Source organism: Eulemur rufifrons, chromosome 8 (assembly GCF_041146395.1).
Source record: "Eulemur rufifrons isolate Redbay chromosome 8, OSU_ERuf_1, whole genome shotgun sequence".
Taxonomy (NCBI): Eukaryota; Metazoa; Chordata; class Mammalia; order Primates; family Lemuridae; genus Eulemur; species Eulemur rufifrons.
Window position 1 is genome coordinate 17,165,478 of NC_090990.1, and position 19,089 is coordinate 17,184,566.

The 19,089-nt window shown below is 58.6% G+C and overlaps 1 protein-coding gene across 2 annotated transcripts; it reads left to right on the forward strand.

Annotated features, from left to right (window-relative positions):
- The first annotated feature begins 1,148 nt into the window (after positions 1-1,148).
- On the forward strand, positions 1,149-16,045 carry SELENON (selenoprotein N). Of its 2 annotated transcripts, XM_069477476.1 has the most exons (13): positions 1,149-1,331; positions 1,949-2,066; positions 2,593-2,697; positions 4,914-5,047; positions 7,462-7,671; positions 7,856-7,980; positions 8,476-8,613; positions 10,079-10,160; positions 10,333-10,521; positions 10,810-10,915; positions 12,062-12,174; positions 12,266-12,367; positions 13,847-16,045. In XM_069477476.1, exons 1-13 carry the CDS (start codon positions 1,149-1,151, stop codon positions 14,015-14,017), a joined length of 1,776 nt encoding a protein of 591 aa, XP_069333577.1. In that variant the 3' UTR covers positions 14,018-16,045. The 2 variants fall into 2 exon arrangements, with proteins under 2 accessions (XP_069333577.1, XP_069333578.1); XM_069477477.1 differs by lacking the exon at positions 2,593-2,697.
- The last annotated feature ends 3,044 nt before the right edge of the window (positions 16,046-19,089 follow it).

A 19,089-nucleotide genomic window follows, 5' to 3' on the forward strand; every position in this document is an offset into this window, starting at 1 on the left:
TTTGGACTCAGACAGACCTGGGTACCTGGGTGCCAGAGCTCAGGCGAGCAATCCTTACCTCACCAGGCAGGCGGCTTTAGAACAAAATGAGACAACGTCATAAATCACCCAAGTCCAAGTCTAGCGCACAGTACCCATCAGATCCCCCAGCTCCTGAGACCGGACAGGTGCACAGGCACTGGCGGTGGGGGGCACTGCTCGCTCCCTGGGCTCAGAGCTCCTGTCTACAGACTCCTGCAGCTGCCGCCCTCTCCTGGGAAAGTGCAGACAGAGCCATCCCTGGGGCTCCTAGGGGCCTTGATACTGGGAGGGGACCCCCAAGGAACCAAGGCTCCCGGGGATTGACAGGTATGAAAATATTTCCTCAAACTCCACCCACCTCCTTCCGGAGGCCCCTCTCCAAGCCTGCAAGTGGTGTTCTCCAAAAGGCTCCCTCCTGCAGAGGAGAGGGGGTTTGATAGCCTCTGCAGCCTCACCACACCCCGGAGGCCCCCTTCCCACTCCTCCCTGTAGATGAGGACATGGGGCCCAGGAGGCGAAGGTTTGGGGGCAGGACCACCTGTGCCTGGAGCAAGGTAGTTCTCGGTAATCGAGGACTCTGCAGAGGTGGCCCTCCAACTGGACGGCGACGGGAAGGAATTTCTTTTTATTTTTCTTGTTGTAGATGACTGAAGAAATGTTAGCAAACAGGTGGGGTAAGGACGGAGGGTAAGTGCCCCTCAGCGGCTGAAGGACAGGCTGTGCCGTCCCCTGGCCTCCCTCACACCTGCCCGCGGAGGTGAGGCCTTGGTGCCCACTGCGGCGCCTTCCCCGCAGGACCCCGCAGGACGTGCGGCCCTCTGCCCGCTCGGCCCCAGCCCCTTCTTTGTCCCAGTGCCCAGGCTGGAGGCGACGGGCCGCAGGGCCTGGGTTAGGTCTGGGAAACCGCACAACAGGAAGGAGGCGCGGGGAGGCAGGGAGGGACCCGGCGGGCCTTCGCGGGCCGTGCGGACGCCTCGGCACCTACGGGCGCCCACTGCGGACGAGCCCCCGCGCCAGGCGCCGCCCGGGTCCGCGGAGCCACCCGGGGCAGACCCCGCCCCCGGCCCCGCCCGCGCCGGCCGCGAGTCGCGTCTGGGGCCGCCCGGGAGCCGCCGCGAGCCGCCGCCATGGGCCGGGCCCGGCCGGGCGAGCGCGGGCGGCGCAGCCCCGGCCCCGGCCCCGGCCCCGCCGAGCCGCCGCGCCGCCGCGCCCGCACCCTGGCGCTGCTCGGAGCCCTGCTGGCCGCCGCCGCCGCCGCCGCCGTCCGTGCCTGCGCCCGCCACGCCGAGGCCCAGGCGGCTGCGCGGCAGGTCAGGGCCGGGCGGGCCGGGCGGGGACGCGGGGGACCCGGAGTGTGGTGGGGGCTGGAGGGGGGAGGGGGCCTGGGTAAGAGGGGTGGGGGTGAGGTCGGGAGGGGGATGGGAGGGAGGGGCAGAGGGGGAGTTGGGAGGATTGATGGAGAGGAGGCAAAAGGACTGGCCAATGTGAGGCAGAGGCCGGGACAGACTGGGGGGGCGCAGTCCAGAGAGCCGACCTGGACAGCGGACACAAAGTCATAGAGTGCAGCTGGGACTGGGAGAATCTGGGGGGGACCAGGGAGCCCGGGACAGTGGGGAGGGGAGACAGGAGAAGACAGTGGGTCCAAGAAGTAGGACAGAAGGGCATGAGGAGACTGGGAGGGGACAGGCTGGGAGGGGGCTTAGAGAGCAGACAGCAGATGAAGCAGGGACCAGGGGGGTCTGCAAGGGGGACTGGGGGCTCTGGGGCAGTTCAGAGGTGACATTTGGACAGATGGACCAGGAAGAATTGAGAGAGCTCAGGAAGATGGTGGTGGGAGCTGCTCCATCAAGAAGCAGCTGCCTGTTTGGGGACAGGGAGACGCTGGCATCCAGCCGGTGCTCAGCCCAGGTCCCTTCCTCCCAAGCAGGAATCTGCGCTGAAGGCCCTGGGGACAGAAGGCCTTTTCCTCTTTTCTTCCTTGGACACTGACCAGGATATGTACATCAGCCCCGAGGAGTTCAAGCCCATTGCTGAGAAGCTGACAGGTACCAGGAGAGGCTGGTGGCTGGGGCAGAGGGAAGATCATGGGTCTCTGTGGCCTGGGCTCCTCCCCATTCCAACACTTTCTAGCTGTTGGCTTGGACGTGCTGCTTCAGCACCCCTGAGCCCATTTTCCCCTCAGTTGTGCATAATAATACTAGTTAACTGTTCCTTGGCCACCTCCTAGGTGCCAGACATCACTGTAAGCACTTCCTGTGGGTATCTTCCTCAAACCTCACAATAGCCCTGTGAGATGGACAGCTTCATGATCCCTGTGTTTATAGTTTGGAAGACAAAGGCACAGGCAGGTTCATCAACTTGCCCAAGCTAGAAAGGTGGGGAGCCAGGGTTAGAACCTGGGCATTGTAGCTCCAGGGTCCTGCACCATCTCACAGATTTGAGGATGAGAGAAAATCTAATCCCTGCAAAGGGACCAATATGAAGCAGATATTCAATTACTACTAAATCTGAAAGTCAGCTGTTGTCAGATTCCTGTCCCGTTCTTTTTTTATTTTATTTTTTTTTAGACAGGGTCTCACTCTGTTACCTGGGCTAGAATGCAGTGGCATCATCATAGCTCACAGCAACCTCAAACTCCTGGGCTCAAGTGATCCTCCTGCCTCAGCCTCCCAACCAGCTGGGTCTACAGGCGTGAGCTACCATGCCCAGCTAATTTTTAAAATTTTTTGTAGAGATGGGGCAGTCTTGCTATTGCCTAGGCTGGTCTTGAACTCCTGGCCTGAAGCGATCCTCCCACCTCGGCCTCCCAAAGTGCTAGGATTACAGGCGTGAGCCACCGCACGGGCCCTGTCCCATTCTTGCTATTCATTTTGCCTAGTTGTAATCAGTGTTTGTTTTGGGTTTTTTGTGTGTGTGTGTGTGTGTGTGTTTTGGTAAATGTGAGGGCTTGAAACATTCTAATGAATTATAAAATGTTTTTCTTACTATCCCCCCGCCCCAACTCTGTGTCCATTTCCCTCCTACTTCTCGTGACATCCTCGAACTTATGATCTCGGGCACCAACTTGTTACCCAGATTGTGTGGTACAAGTCAGTCAAGGGATGGGAAAGGCAGGAGGAGAGGCCAGCTGCTCTCCACTGCACGAGCACCAAAGATGGTGACGGGCCGTCTGTATTTCAGGGGTGCGGTGGGTAACCCAGCGGCCTGTGGTCGCTGCTAGAGAAGGAAGGTCAGATGAAAACTGCTCATCCGCTGGAGGGATATGCACCCGCGTGTGTCAGTGGCTCAGTGGCAGGCAGTCCCGTTGGGAGAGCAGATGGGGGGGTGAACAGGTCAGCCCCTGCGGCTTTGCTTTTACCTCTTATTCGCAAACACTTCTCTGCGTCTTAGCACAGTCACCTCTTTGTGTGTTTGTGGCCAGCGACAGAGAGTTCCCTCATAATGACATGTTAGCAAAGCTTGCTGGGCTTGGGGGCCCTTGAAATTTTTTTCACATAAATCTTTTTCTCCATCAGGGGAAAAGAATCCCTTTATTACCTCGAGGCTATGAGTGCAAAAGTGGACCAAGTTTTGAGAAATCAAAGGGCGGAAAAATCATATCCAAGCAGGAAATAGAGGCAAATAGTTCTATCTGGTAGAGTTATGAATGCGTTTAATTTTCTGCCTTGCACCTTAAACATTTTACAAATTGCCTGTATTGAGCAAATGTTACCTGTAAGTCAGGAAATAAAACTTATTAGGAAGCCAAAGGGCTATAAAATGTTGAGTGTAATTATTAATAATTATCTGTAATGCCAGTAAGATACTTGAATAGGCAAGGCAGACTTATAACCCTGCACACTCCTGTTGCCCCCTCCCTCTCAGATTTCCAGAGTGGTGTTTTGGAAGTTTCCCTCCATCTACTTACACATGCGGAAGTAACAGTGAACCTTTAGAACAGGGATTTGCCTGGGAGCGGCTGTAGAGCGCTAATTAAAAGGGTTGTTTCCTGACTCTGGTCCTTTAAGATTCCGATTCAGTAGGTCTGTGGAGGGTTCTGGGCATCTGTAGTTTAAAGAGCCGTCCTGGGTGATTCTGAGGACAGCCTGGTTGAGAGCTGCTTCTAATGCATCCGTTCAGCCCGCCAGCCAGCGAGTCTACACGCCAGGTGTCGTCTCCACACCTGGACCCTGCTGTGGGGCGGCAGACAGGATGAGACCTACCCCTTTATTCCCTTATTGGTGTCTATTAGTCATCCCTTTTGAAATGGGCTTCATTTCTCCCTTAAACCTTCACAGTGGCTACCTCCGCACTTGAAAGATGACAGATTGTCAGATTTCTGAGCAGGAAGAGATCTGAGACATCAAGTTCAGCAGGCCCCTTCCTATCCAGACAGGGCGGTGAGCTACCCAGAAAAGCAGAGACAGGCGGGTCCCCTCTCTCCCAAACCCGTGCTCTGTGACACCACAGACAGCCTGAGTCTGCTTCTTGCTTTGGTTCATTATTCTGATTCCCTTGACTGGGTCCCTCTCAGTCCCAGGAGACCCAGATAGGGTCATGGTTAATCGTGGGTGTAGAGTGAAACAGGCCTGGGTTTGAATCCTGACTTCCCATTACCTAGCTGTGTGACTTTGGGGAAGTGATGTCACTTCTCTGAGCCTCCACTTCCTCCTTTGTAAAATGAGTTGGTAATAATGTTGTTATCTGCCTCCCGGGGCTATTGTAAAACTTAAATGTGATACATTGGTTATCCTTTTGGTGATTGTTAGCCATTGTCTGGGCTCCAAGCCTGGCTCCCTTAATCGCCAGCTGGTGTGGATGTCCTGAGAGAGGGCAGGGCCTGCAGCCACGGGGCAGGGGGCAGGGGGCAGAGGGCAGGGGACAGGGCCTCTCTAGTAATCTGTGTCTCACAGGGTCGACGCCTGCAGCCAGCTACGAGGAGGAGGGGCTGCCCCCTGATCCCAGTGAGGAGACGCTCACCATAGAAGCCCGATTCCAGCCTCTGCTCCTGGAGACCATGACCAAGAGCAAAGATGGCTTCCTCGGGGTGAGTTCGGGGTGGGGTGGCCCATGGGTGGGCCCACAGACAGCAGGATCGCCTTCAGGCACTCACCTCCCGAGGGCGGGTCTGTGCTCTGTTCCTCTGTCCTTCCTCTGTCTGCTGCCCTTGGTGTGCCCATCAAGCGGGGCCCATGCCAGGCCCGAGGGTCCAAGTGGGTGTGAGGCCATCCCTGCTGTCCAGGCACACAGTCTGGGCAGCATGAGACAGAAACATCAGCCTCACCCCAGATGGGGGGTCTGGGATGGCTTCCTGGAGAGAGTGACATCTGACAGGCTGCAGGGCGAGGGGGGCTCAGCGGGGCTGACCGCAGGGGCAGGAGGGTTCTGAGGGGAGGAAATGCAAGTGCGGGGAGACCCTGTGAATGCAGCTGCCTCCCCTGTGACGATCGTGACTTTCTGCACGGCCACCTTTCCCCCAGGCCTCTGGCACCCGACAGGTGCTCTGCTGAACTCAGAGGAGCTAGACCTGAAATTTGGTCCCTGGTGGAGGCTGTAGGGTGCGGAAGGGTCCTGAGGAGGTGGGGGTAGGAGGTGGGCAAATGCTATCCTTGCTGCCCCCCACCCCCACCCAAGCCCCATGGGGAAGGTCTGCAGCCCATCAGGGACGAAGGCACCTGAGACCCTGCCTGCCTCGTGCACTCTCCTGCCCTCGCCTCTCGGCTTCCCTGTCCCGACCACATCGGACGGCTGCCTGCCTTCCAAATCACGCTGTCTTCCAGCCGGGAGCCTTCTCACATGCTGTTCCCTCTGCCAGGGGCTCTGTCTCTCTTTGCCCGGCCCATACCGCCTCGGCCGAAAGGCCACTTCACATGAACACAGGCCCGAAGGCAGGAAGTGCCAGCCCAGTGAGCGAGGCCAGACTGCTGGCTTGGCGGGACCCTGGTCACGCGGGACACGAGCAGGGGCATGGTCGGTGGGGCTGGGAGAGAAGCTGCCTGCCTTTGGCCGTTGTTCTGCAGCAGTAGGATACCATCGCGGAGTTTTAAAGAAGTTTCCTCATCAGATCTGGGCTTCCCAGGCCGGCAGTGTGGGGGTAGCAGGGGAGAAATGGAGGCAGGAAGAGCAGTTCCCAGAGGGCGCAATGGTGCTGGAGGGGAAGGAAGGACAGGGCGTGGCTGCGGTGGGAAGTGGGGGTGGGGAGGAGTTGGGAGGACTGGCTGGTGACCAGGTACACGGTAGGCCACTTGCCCAGATGCGTGGGGTGCCTGGTGGGGAGAGAATGAGGTCAGTTTGGACATGGTGAAGCCGAGGTGCCCGGGGGATGTCCAGAGGAGAGTCTAGTAAGTGGTTGGAAACTCAGGTTTGACCTTCCACGGAAAGGTCTGGGGTAGAGATGGGTTTGGCGGTGACGGGCCTGTCCAAGCAGAGTCCTGCACAGCACAGCAAGAACAGTGAGGGCAGGTGCCTGGGGCACACGTGCACCCACAGGGGACAGGGTGGGAGCAGCACTGCCAGCCCTGGCCCTCCCTCGCAGAGCCCCGCCAAGCCCTGCCAAGCCCTTCCCCGAAGCTCCCCTGCAGGGGTGGCGGCCTGAGAGCAGGACCCGGTGGTTAAATCCCTCTCAGCAGGCGCTCCCTGCACACCCTTCCTCCCACCTCCCACCAAGCCTGAGCTCCTGCCCAGTGGAGGCGGGAAGGGGGACGGAGCCTGGACAGCCCCACGGTTTTTGAGCCCCGGCCCTCCTGCCCATCAGCTCACCAGACAGAGGCGAGGTGGTCACGGAGGAGGACGCGGGCTGAGGGAAGGCCTTTGGCCCACAGTGCCCGGCCAGCTCAGGGCGGCTGCACCTGAGGCTCTCTGGGGGTGACCGTCCTTCCCCTCCTCTGTGGTCTCATTTTGACCCTAGAGACCTCACCCACAACATGATTACCTGCCGCCCTCCCCAGACTTCGCTCCAGACCCAGACTCTGAGCTCACCAGTGGGGCATTGGCCCCAGGAGCAGAGAGGGGTGAGGGGGCGGAGAGCAAGGCTGGTGGAGGGGTCAGGAAGCCGGGGCAGCATCTCGGGGCAGCATCGCGGTTGGTCGGCCGGCTAAGCCAAGGATGGAGGCAGGACCATGTGAGGCCCAGAGCCCCACCACCCCCGTCCTGGGTGGCCCCCTGCCCCCTCCCTCAGTTCCCTGCCCTGGAGCGAGCTGCTCTGGGGGGACTACACCTGGCTGGGCCGCAGAGGCTCTGCTTCTCGGGCCAGGGCCGGAGAGGGTGAGATGAGCCACTGTCTGGCAAGATGTTTCCAAGCTTGTGGCTGTCACCAGGGCAGGAGCCTCTCCAGGGTCCCTCTGCTTCCTTGGCCTGTGGGCTGGCTGAGGGCTCCAGGGAGATCGCCCCCCGGCACATGAGACAGGAGACCCCAGAGTCGTGGTTCTCGCTGCCCCAGAGCTTCGGCTTTCCCCGCCCCAGGTCTCCCGCCTCGCCCTGTCCGGCCTCCGCAACTGGACGACCGCAGCCTCGCCAAGTGCAGTGTTCGCCGCGCGCCATTTCCAGCCCTTCCTTCCCCCTCCGGGCCAGGAGCTGGGCGAGCCCTGGTGGATCATCCCCAGCGAGCTGAGCGTCTTCACCGGCTATTTGTCCAACAACCGCTTCTACCCGCCGCCACCCAAGGGCAAGGAGGTGAGGGCCGCGTGATGGGCCCCGGGGCCTCTGCCCCAGCGCAGGAGGGGCCCCTCCCTGTCTGCACCTGGACCCCAGTGCCAGGCCTGCCCCACCTGCTGTCCTACCTCCCCCTGGGCATGCGCCACCCCTCCAGGCTCCGCAGGGCCCAGCAAGCCAGCCCGCTCTGCACTCTGTCCCCCAGGTCATCATCCACCGGCTCCTGAGCATGTTCCACCCTCGGCCCTTCGTGAAGACCCGCTTTGCCCCTCAGGGGGCCGTGGCCTGCCTGACGGCCATCAGCAACTTCTACTACACCGTGATGTTCCGGTGAGGGTCCTGCAGCCGGGCCTGGGACTTCAGGGCAGCACAAAGGGCACCACACTGGGCAGGAGGGAGGGCCCGGCTTGAGGCCCCCAAGTCCAACACTTCCCGGCCTGTGGTCTCGGGCAGGCGGCTTTGGCTGTCTGAGCCTCGGTTTCCTCACTGCTGTATCCTCCTAGGGTACATGAGGAGTCAGTGAGAAAAGCTGTGCTTTGCAGGGGGCTGGTGGCCATGATTGTGTCATCCACACAGAAGGGGGCAGGGACACCGGGTCATGCACACTGGCTAGAAGCTGTGGGAACTCGGGGGAGGGTCAAAGCGAGGCTTCTAGCTGGGCTTGAAGGATGAGCAGCATTTGGAGGGCCCCGCGCCTGCTCCCCGGCCCACGCACCCCTTCCTCCCCTGCCCTGCCCTCTCCCCCACTCGGGAATCTGGCCAAGGGTCCCCAGGCTTTGGGGGAGACGGTGGTGGCTCTGGCCCAGCAGATGCCCTTCCCTGCAGGATCCACGCCGAGTTCCAGCTCAGCGAGCCACCCGACTTCCCCTTTTGGTTCTCCCCTGGCCAGTTCACCGGCCACATCATCCTCTCCAAAGATGCCACCCACGTCCGTGACTTCCGGCTCTTCGTGCCCAACCACAGGTGAAAACTTTGGCCTGGCCTAGCCTCGGCACCCTGCCATGATGTGTCCTGTCCCCAGCTCCAGGAGCTCAGAAGCAGGAGCCCCCAGACCCAGCTGGGACCCTACCCAGGAGAAGCCAGCATAGGGCAGGCTGGGGGGGTCACCCCACCATCCAGCCAGCATCTCCCAGGCACTCTGTGGGCCTGGCCCTCCCTCCGTGCCTGGGACCCAGTGAGCAGCCGGCAGTCCCTCCCTGAAGCTGCTGCCTCCCCACCTCATACTGCTGACAGACCCCAGAAAGACATACCCACAGCCTGCTCATGCTGAGGGGACTCCAGCTGGTCAGGGTCCAGGAAGGCTTCCCAGAGGAAATGGCATCTAAGCAGAGACCTGGAGTTGAGAGGGCTTAGCCAGAGGGAACAGCAGACAGAAAGGCCAGAGAGTAGGCCCTTCATGGCCCCAGAGCCCTGGAGGGGCTTCTGGGACAGCTCTGTGCTTACCTGCCTGTCTGCCTCACCTGCTCAGGGTTAGCCACCTGTCAGCAGAGCAGGGGACCCAGGAGGCTGTGGCTTCACATTTTTCCAGATTCTTTCCTGATAGCAAGTGGCCTCCTAGCGGACCTGAGTGACCCCTGTACAGGGACAAGACCTGGGCTGGGAGCCAGGAGGCCCATGGTTAAGTCTCAGCCATGTGCCAGTGGGCTGCATGGCTGTGGGCAAAGCCCTGGCCCTCCCTGGGCCTCAGTTTCCCCATCTGCCAGATGGGAGACTAACTCCTGGCCTGTTTCACCCAAAGAGCAGGAGGGAATGATGATCTAGACAGCCTGGGGACAGAGGCACACCTGCCTCCCACCCAGGGTTGTTGGGGTGGGAGATGGGGAGGGGGCCCTAGACTAGATGGGACAGGAGAGAGGCAACGACCAGCCCCTGGACCAGCTGCTCCTGGGCCTGTATCTGAGGCCGTGGGGACTGCTCACCCGCTCTGAGGGCACCCAGCACGCCTGCCCTGCTCTGCCTACAGTGGCTGGGGGTGGTTGTCAGTCCTGGGGCGCCCCCGTGTGGCAGATCTGCAGATCGCACCGATCAGGCCAGACACCTGCTGTCCTGGAGGCTGGAGAGGGAGCAGCAGTGCCCGGCTCTCACTCCTGCTGCACTCTGTGTCCTGCCGCGAGGCACTGACCATCTCTCTGCCTCAAGGGTCGTGGGCAGTATGTGAGAGTGGCTGTGACAGCCCTTTGTGACTTGGAGGAGCTGGGCCAGTGGAGGGCGATGTGGTTCCAGTGTGTTAGAAGAGGCAGCCTGGGGAGGGGCAAGAGCCCAGGCTCTGCAGCCAGAATCCGGGTGGCTCTGAGAATGTGGATTTACCTCGCAAAGCCTCGGTGTTCTCATCCATAAAATGGGGACAGTTGTGTGTGTTAAGGAAGATGAAGTCTGACATGGTTAACGGGCTTTGATGATGATGTTGCTCTGCCCTGGCCGACCCCAGGTCCCTGAATGTGGACATGGAGTGGCTGTACGGGGCCAGTGAAAGCAGCAATATGGAGGTGGACATCGGCTACATACCCCAGGTGAGCACGCAGGCAGTTCCCACCCAGGTAGGCCCAGCTGCAGGGCCCTCCCCTTCCCTGGGCCCCCACCTCCCCACCTCTACAATGAGTGGGGCATCCTCGAGGGCCTCTCAGGACCCTTTGATGCTTCTTGCCCATCTGAGACGTCCCTCACCGCTGACCTCTGGCCCAGATGGAGCTGGAGGCCGCGGGCCCCTCGGTGCCCTCCGTGATCCTGGACGAAGATGGGAACGTGATCGACAGCCGCCTGCCTTCGGGTGAGCCCCTCCAGTTCGTGTTTGAGGAGATCGAGTGGCAACAGGAGCTGAGCTGGGAGGAGGCCGCCCGGCGCCTGGAGGTGGCCATGTATCCCTTCAAGAAGGTGAGGCCGGGCAGGGGCGAAGGCCAGAGCCGGGCTCCGGGGGCTGAGGCCGGGGCTGCGGAGCAGCAGGTGGGCACGGGCGCCGAGCACCTGCAGGGCTTCCTGCCACGGCTGCCGCAGCCTGTGCCCACTGGTCCTCCCCTCTGCCATCCAGCGCTCGGAGGAGGTGTCCCCCACCTCAGCATCACCCCCTTCACACACTCGCGTGCACACACAAACATACGTGTACACACGCACACACACTCACCGCACACTCGCAGTAACTTCACTGTCTCGGCTTGGCCCCAGGTCACCTACCTGCCGTTCGCTGAGGCCTTCGACCGAGCCCAGGCTGAGAACAAGCTGGTGCACTCGATCCTGCTCTGGGGGGCCCTGGACGACCAGTCCTGCTGAGGTGAGGGGCCCGGCCGGTTCTGAGGGAACAGGGGGAAACGCCACACCTTGTGGGGTACGGGAGGCTCTGAGACCAGCAGGACTGTCCTGTTGGAGCCATGACAGACTTGGGACCACTCGGCAGGGGCGTAGGGTGGGGTCTCGGGGGGTTCTGTGCTGAGCCCAGAGGAAGCTACTGGATGCAGAAGAAAGGGCCCTGGAAGACTGGGCTCAAACCCAGCCCTTTCCAGCTTGGTCACCTGACCAAGTAACTTCCCCTCCCTGAGCCTCAGCTTTGTCCACAGTAAAAGGGGGTAACACGCTTCCCTCCCAGAGTGGTGGTCATGGCCGGGAAAGGGCCTGGTACTCTGTACAGTGTTATCCACAAGTGAGAGAGACAACAGTGCCAACGTTCTTGGCACAGCTACTTAATCTTAATAAAAAGGATAAAAAACAGTGCCAGAAGCTGGGATTGCATGACCTTATTGGGAAAATTCAGCAAAGACTGGCTAAATGCAAAGTTCTTTGGGTGTCCAGCAGTGGGTACAAAGGTGAGTAAAACAATGCCCCAGTCCTCACCCAGTCAATCAACAAACCTTCTGCACAGTAGGAGGCCAGGTCCACATTGAGGAGGGATGTCGGAAGGGTCTCTGCCCTCCGGGAGCACCCAATGTAGTACAAAAGGCAGACATCGAATGAGTAAGTACGAGCCCAGAGTGGCACAAGAGTGTACAACTGGGGGGTCAGGGAAGTCATCCTGGAGAAAGTGACATTTAAGCTGAGACTTTGAAGGATGAGTAGGAGTTTGTCAAGTGACAGGAGGAAGAGTGTTCTGGGTAGAGGAACAGTCTGTGCAAAGGCTCTGGGGCACAGAGAATTCAGTGGATTTAAGAAGTTGTCACTGGCTGCAAGTCTCTGGGACAGATAGAACCCCTACCCCAAATCTCAGCCCAGGATGCCAGAATATTATTGATACTAATTTCAGCCATCATCTATTCAGCACCTACTCTATCTATGGCAGGTTCTTTGAATCTGTTATTTCACCTGAGTGCAGAGACCATTCTCTAGCACAGAAGGTTTACCCAGAGCAAGATTATTGCTGGTTGAAATTCCTAGTAAGACATGTGGGGGCCCCTCACCCTTCTGGTCTTTTCCTCTCCCTGAACAGGTTCGGGGCGGACTCTCCGGGAGACAGTCCTGGAAAGTTCGCCCATCCTCGCCCTCCTTAATGAGAGCTTCATCAGCACCTGGTCCCTCGTGAAGGAGCTGGAGGACCTGCAGGTGAGCGGGCAGGTGGGCAGGAACAGCCCTGCGGGAGAGCCAGAACAGTGCGGGGGCCGAGGCATCAGGAGTGTGCCAACTGTCCCCGCAGAACAACCAGGAGAACGTGTCCCACAAGAAGCTGGCCGGCCTGCACCTGGAGAAGTACAGCTTCCCCGTGGAGATGATGATCTGCCTGCCCAATGGCACTGTGGTAGGCCCCCCACTCACCCCACCTGGGCCAGGCACCGCGGCCCCGGGAGCAGCAAGCCGGGCCTGGACATGCAGGCCGCACTGGGCTTCCGCTCTGCTCTAACACTTCCTGGCTGTGAAGTCCCCAGCTGGTCTCCTAACCCTGTTGAGCCTTAGTTATCGCGTCTCTAAATAGGAATCGAGATGTGGGAGTTGTGCTTCGGGACTGGGCAGCAGTGAGCGTAGTCCGGTAGCACGGCCCAAACATCCCCACGTGACACAGACAGGCTCCGTGGACGGAAACGTGGCCCGGAAGGGAAGGGTCACCTCGGAACATCACAGCCAGCCCTGGGATGGAAGGGGAGGGAGGAGCCAGGCCTTGGAACAGAGAGGACCAGGCTTCAAGACCCCATCTCTCCCTATGGATCTCTTACATGCCACGCACTAGGGCCTCACAGCAGCTTTGGGAGCTTGAGGACAAATGCCCACTTCACAAACAACGGACGTGGGACTCAAAAAGATTCAGGCTTGGCAAAAGCTGCAGACAGTTAAGAAATGCAGCCGGTTTTGAACCTAGGCCTGCCCGTGAGGCAGGTCTCCAGCTCTTCTGATCGCAGCTGCCCCTAACCCTTACTTAGGTCGCAAGGCGTGCTTGGTGTGGGACTCTGGGCTGTAGGAGGGGGGCACCTTCCTCAGGGTCTCGGGGAGGGAGCAGTCCAGGAGCTGGGGCCGGGGCTGGCACGGGAGAGGTGTCCAGCGAGGGCTTGTGCAGAGGAAAGGGCGCCAGCAGGAGGCTTCTGCTGTCCCGGGCTCAGGGTGATGACACGGTGTCGGTGTCGGGAAACCGGGAGGAGCGGCCTGGAGGGCAGGGCCAGGCCCCTCGCTCACCTCCACTGGCTCCCGTGCTCGAGCCAGCCCAGGACCTGGGGTCACGGAGATGAGCAGACAGGACTCTGCCTGGGGACTCTGACACGCAGTCCCCCGCTCGCCCGTTGGTGCGTTTGCCCACTCACTCATCTGTTCCTGTCCCGGGCACCTGCTCTGTGCCAGGCTCTTTGCACAAAGATAAAGACGCAGCTCTGCCCTAAGGAGCTCGCTACTGAAGCGGGGACAGATGGGGATCAGGCCGTTCATGTGTGGGCATGTTGACAGAAGTGAGTATGGAGTTCAGGGGTCACAGGAACAGAGGAGAGAGAAGTCATCTTGGGGGCAGCGGGCAGAGGGGCAGAGGAAAAGGATGTTGGAAGGAGTTAGGTTTTCGCCTAGTGGACAAGGTGGAGAGGAGCTCCCGAGTCAGGGGGCCCCAGAGGCAGCCCTGGGGTCGGGTTCACGGCAGCACCGCCTGCCTGTCACCTGCCTCGGAGCAAGGACGCCAAGGCTCGAGAGTGGCTGCTTCTCTCGAGACGGCACGAGCAGCCGCAGAGCAGAGGGCAGAGGGCGGAGGGCACAGGGAGCCTGGGGGACCCCCCACCCCGCTCCCCTCACCCAGCCCTTCTCCCAGGTCCACCACATCAACGCCAACTACTTCCTGGACATCACCTCCATGAAGCCCGAGGACGTCGAGAACAACGTCTTCAGCTTCTCGTCCACCTTTGAAGACCCGTCCACGGCCACCTACATGCAGTTCTTGAAGGAGGGACTCCGGCGCGGCCTGCCCCTGCTCCAGCCCTAGAGAGCCTGCCAAGGCTGTCACGGACACGGCCCATGTCACACTTCAGACTCTGCCCTCCCCCGCCCCACTGATGGGCTGCCTTATTGGAGTCCGAGGCCAACTGAGGGTGGCCATCCTAGCTTTGCCCAACGATGGTGGCAGACAGGGGGTGCCCGGGCTGAGCGGGTGGATCAACCTCTAGCTCTGGCTGCCACCATCGGCCTTTCCTACCCATCTGGCTCCGGAAGCTGCTTGGGACCCGGTCCCAAATCGGGGTCTGGGTGATTTCCCTGGACGTCACCCGCCAGTCGCATAGTCCAGGCCCTTGTGAAGTAAAGAGCAGGAGAGAGGAGTGGGCTGGGAAGACAGGGCCGCCGCTCTCTCCTTGCCTTTGCCCGGCTCCCAAAACATCAGGGAGCCCCGGCCGGGGGGGCCGGGCTGCCAGGGCAGCACTCCTGTTTGTCTAGAGCCTTCTTTCCTGGCCGTACCCAGGCTGCCCTCCTGTGCCTGATGTCCCCAGCTGGGGTCAGTCTCCGCTGGCGACAGCCTTCTGGAGCCTCTGGGCAGACCCTCCTTCAGAAGTGGAGATCATGCTGCTCCCCAGACCACCCCACTCACCCAGTGCTGGGACCCAGCGCCGAGCTCAGGACTTGCTGGGGGCCAGCGGTCTGGGAAGTGGCCGTAAAGCAGGCTCCGCCTTTAGCCATGGGGTCCCCGAGGGGTCCCTGAGGCCCAGGGCACTCCCACCGCCCATCCCGGACCCCGACCCGCGGGAGGACAGCTCAGCCAAAGAACACAGCCTGGCCGGCGCCCGGGGCTGCCCCAGACCAGCCGCCGACTCTCCTCGGCCACTCTGGGGCTTTGGTCCACATCCTGAGCCACTGACCAGTCCTTTTTTTTATACATGCAGAAAAGTGTTTTTACATGGCCTTTCTCACAGTTTGTAGGTATTTTTATAACTCCGGTGCTGAGGAGAAAGAAGGGGGCAATGGCTTCCCCCGGCAGCAGCCCCATGACGGCCGGGTCTGAAATCCTGGATGGACCCAGCTTGATGTCCTTGCAGTTGCCACACGGGAAGACGTATCCCCCCTTCCTTCTCCTCTTCCAGCTTTTTGAAAACAGTCCTCAGAGGATCAGTGCCCCCACTGTGCTCAGAGGGCAGCTCGAGCCTGTCCTCCACTCAGGCCCACGAGGTGCCCTTGGACTTCCTGTCATTAAGGCCCTGAAGGCAGGCCTGCCCCTACACTCAGTCCTCCCCGACCCCTCGCCCCGCCAGGGCTGGCTGTTCGCCGTCTCCCCGCAGAGGAAGAAGGAAGGTAGCCACGTGCTCGCTCGCCAGGCCTCCCGCCTGCCGCGGGAACGTCCGCTGAGCCTTCTCACGCCAGGCTTGTTCTTAATTTTGTGTCAACTATAAGAGCAGCCAGTCATCAAGCGCCGTCTCTGTCCAAGGACCTTCTAACACCACGTGTATTTTCTTACTTGGTCCCCACAACAAGCCTGTGACGTGGATGCCGTTCATTGTTCCCATTTTGCAGATGAAGAAACTTGAGTCTCAGGGAAGTGAAGTGACTTGCCCGAGGTCACTCAGAGTGGCAGAGTTGAGATGCAAACCCACATGTGACTCCCAAGCCTGAGTCTTGACTTGGGGGTGTTGTATTTGGCACTGCACCCTCTCCCTGCCTGTTTTCCTGGGGTGCGAAGGAAAGCCTCGAACTGGAGCCTCTGGTTCCCCTCTGATCTCCAGACCCCGGGGGGGAATGAGCCAGCGAGCCCAGCCAGTGCTGTGTCCTGTGGGGACCAGTGCTTCCGCCCCTTGTGGGAGGGAGGGCACAGGAGCCTCCCTGCCCCAGCGGGCCCTGCCGCTGTTGCTCGGAGGAGCGAGGGGCGACTCCACTTCCACCCGAGTAAGGCGCTGACTGCTTGGGTTTTCTGAATGAATCTTCCTCTGATGCCTCTGCCTGGCCCCCACCATGTCTCAAGGCTGCCCTTTTGTCACCCCTCTGCCACTTCCTTCCCCTGTCCCTGACATGTCCTATAATAAAATTAAAGAGACCAGAGCGGTTCTAAGTGCTTTTCCTTTGAGTGGGATGTGGTTCAGTTCTGTCCTGTGGTCTAACTCTCTCCCCTGCTGGGATTGGCTTGGCAGACGGACAAGGGAGTTTGGTGGGGCAGATTTGAACTGGAATGCTTCTGGGGACTATCTTAGTTGTCACTAGAAGGCTTGAGTGACTTGCCCAAAATAAGTTTGTGATAGAGCAAGTGGTGGGACTTACTATTTTGAGAATGTGGTGTTCTGTGTTGAGAAAGACCCTACAGTTAAACCCGTGTCTTAGAAGCAGAGCCCGAGAGGCTCTGAGGCATGAGGTGATTTTTTTTTTTTTTTTTTTTTGGAAATGCACTTTAAGAGAAACCTGTAAAAGAAGGATTGAAGCAGAAGAGGGAAGGGAAGAATGCTGAGCAGGGACAGAATCTCAGCCTAGCCTTGGCCTGATCCACAGGGGAAGGACTCTGGGGCATAAAACACACTACAGAGTTGAACCAGCTTTTTGTACCTTGTATCAATCCGTCATTGGGTTGGGAGGTGGAGTAAATCCCCAGGTTAGGGGGCTCCATTCTCCTTCCTGCATCCTCACCCAGGAAAGACAGCTGGTGTAGATTGTGTGGTCTGCCATTGCCAGGAGGGCGAAGTAATGATTAAAGCATAATTTGCCATCCCATGAAGAGAGCTGGACCTGGAAGTCAACCTGCATCATTTGAAATATGGAGGGGATCAGGGTGAATGACCTCTGAGGTCTCTGGCCAGGACCAGCTACATAATTTGCAGGGTTCACTGCAAAATGAAAATGCAGGACCCTTTGTTAAAAAATTATTCATAATTTCAAGAGGACAACAGCAGAGCATTAAACCAAGTACAGGATTCTTCCAAGCATAGGGCCCATTGCGACTGCATAGGGCGGCTGTTCACCCATGAAGCCGGCCCTGTCCCTGGCAGATAGGGGTTGCAGGCTTGGGGCCCAAGGAACTGCAGCCTGGGTGAAAGGGGCGGCCTTGCAAAAACAACAGGAAAATACCTACTCCCACATAGGAACCTACCTAATCCTACAATTGCCCCAGTAATGGTGAAAGATCAATCCTATGAGTTGTCTAACTAACAGATACCCTGCAGGGGTTCTGTTTTGCACAACTTCTAAAGAAAGCTGAATGGATGGAAAAGAGATGTAAATATCTCTCTTTCAAAAAAAATTTTTTTTCTTTTTTAAGAATCTGCTTTTACAGAGTTCCTGAGTAAACAGCAGAGTGAGCTACAGCCTCAACCATCTCTCAAAAGGACAGAGTCACATCTCCTGTGATAATCCCTTCTCCAAGGAAGGCAGGAAACCAACTTTTGGAATTTGACATCCTTGCAGTTTTGTTATCTACCTGCTGCCCGGCTTTTGTTATCAGCTGACAGCATCACTACTTTTTTCTCTTCATCTCCCTTAAAATCAACAAGCCATGTGGCCTTGCTGCTGGGACCTCTTCTCTTTCTTCGAGATGCCACACTGTCTCTCTGCTCTCTTCCCCCCTTCTCTCTCTCTCTCTCATTCTCTCTGTCCTTCTAAAGGATAAAATAAATTTTACTTTTATATCTTAATCTCTGAGTGAGAAATATTTCTCCACCCGCGCCCTGAGCACCTACTAAAGCTTTCCACCCTAACACTGGGAGCCAGGCCCAGCCTGAGCCTGTGCTGAGGGTGGAGGAGGAAATGTGACCCAGGAACTGGATGCCATGGAGACCAGGACAGTGAGGGTTTGAGCAGAGTGGGTTAGTGAGCCTGGGAGGAATGTGGCTGTCTCCCACGCTGCCTCTGGGGCCTTGTCCATCAAGCTGCCCATCTAATCAACAAATGCACTGAATATACTTTGTGTGTGTGTGTGTGTGTGTGTGAGAGAGAGAGAGAGAGAGAGAGAGAAAGATGCTAAAATAAAAGAAAGCTACAAAGCGCTGGAGGGCAGGAGTTGTCAAGGTGGAAAACCTGGTAGGTGCTCACAGCACAGGTGGAGAAAGATTTCTCACACAGAGATTAAGATATATAAGTAAAATTAATTTTATCCTTTAGAAGGACAGAGAAAATGAGAGAGAGAGAAGCGGGGTAAGACAGCAGATCGATGGTGTGGCATCCCAAAGAAAGAGAAGGGAGATGCCAGCACCAGGCCAAATGGCTTGCTGCTTTTATGGGGACAAAGAAAAATAGTAATTGTTGTGAAGTAATTAGCGGGCAGTCGAGAGACGTCAAGGCCTATCACAGGGGATGTGATTTTGTCCCTGAGATAGGGTTTTTTACCCCCCTACTATGTGTCCCTTAGCATCTCAGGAACTCTCTGAGGCTAATGTAAGGAGAAAGAGTCACAATTCCTTTCTGGGCTCTTTTCAGGTGTTTGTGAAAACAGAGCCCCAGCAGGTTGCCTGCTAGTTTGGGACAGAAACAGAATGAGTAGGGAGAGCTCAAGATTGATTTTTAGTTCTTATGAGACAATTACAGGATTAGGTATTTTCCTGTTATTTCAGCAAGGCCGTCCTTACAGGAGTCAGAGGAGCAAGAGGCCCATTCTGCCACTGCTTGCTGGAGAGGGACTTGTAGAGGGCCTTGGCTGGGAGGCGACTGCGAAGGGGACCCAGGCAAGAGGAGGCAACGTGAGCGCCAGATATGTGGCTTGAACGCCAGGGTGTGGATTCTGAAGTTTGCAGTAGGGGTGGGGGCAGCAGACGTCGCATGTTTTAGGGGCTGAGCCGTCAACACAATCAGACCTCAGCTTCTAGCAGCCGGATGGGACTAAACGTGGAGAGCAACAGGCGGAGGACACGACGAATCACGCCTGGAGGATCTCCAAGCGCAGTCTACACTTTCCAGGGGTGCGGCCCTCCGCGAGGACGTGGTCTCCTAGGGGGCGTGTCCTTCGCGGGATCTGGGCGTGCCGCCGCCAGAGCCCCGCCCATTCGGCGGTCTGCTCGCCCCGCCCCCGAGCCAGGACCGCCTCCCGAGGGCTCGTGGGGGCGCGGCTCGGTGCGCAGCTGCAAAGGATCGCTTCCGGGGGGCGGGTCAGCGGAAGTG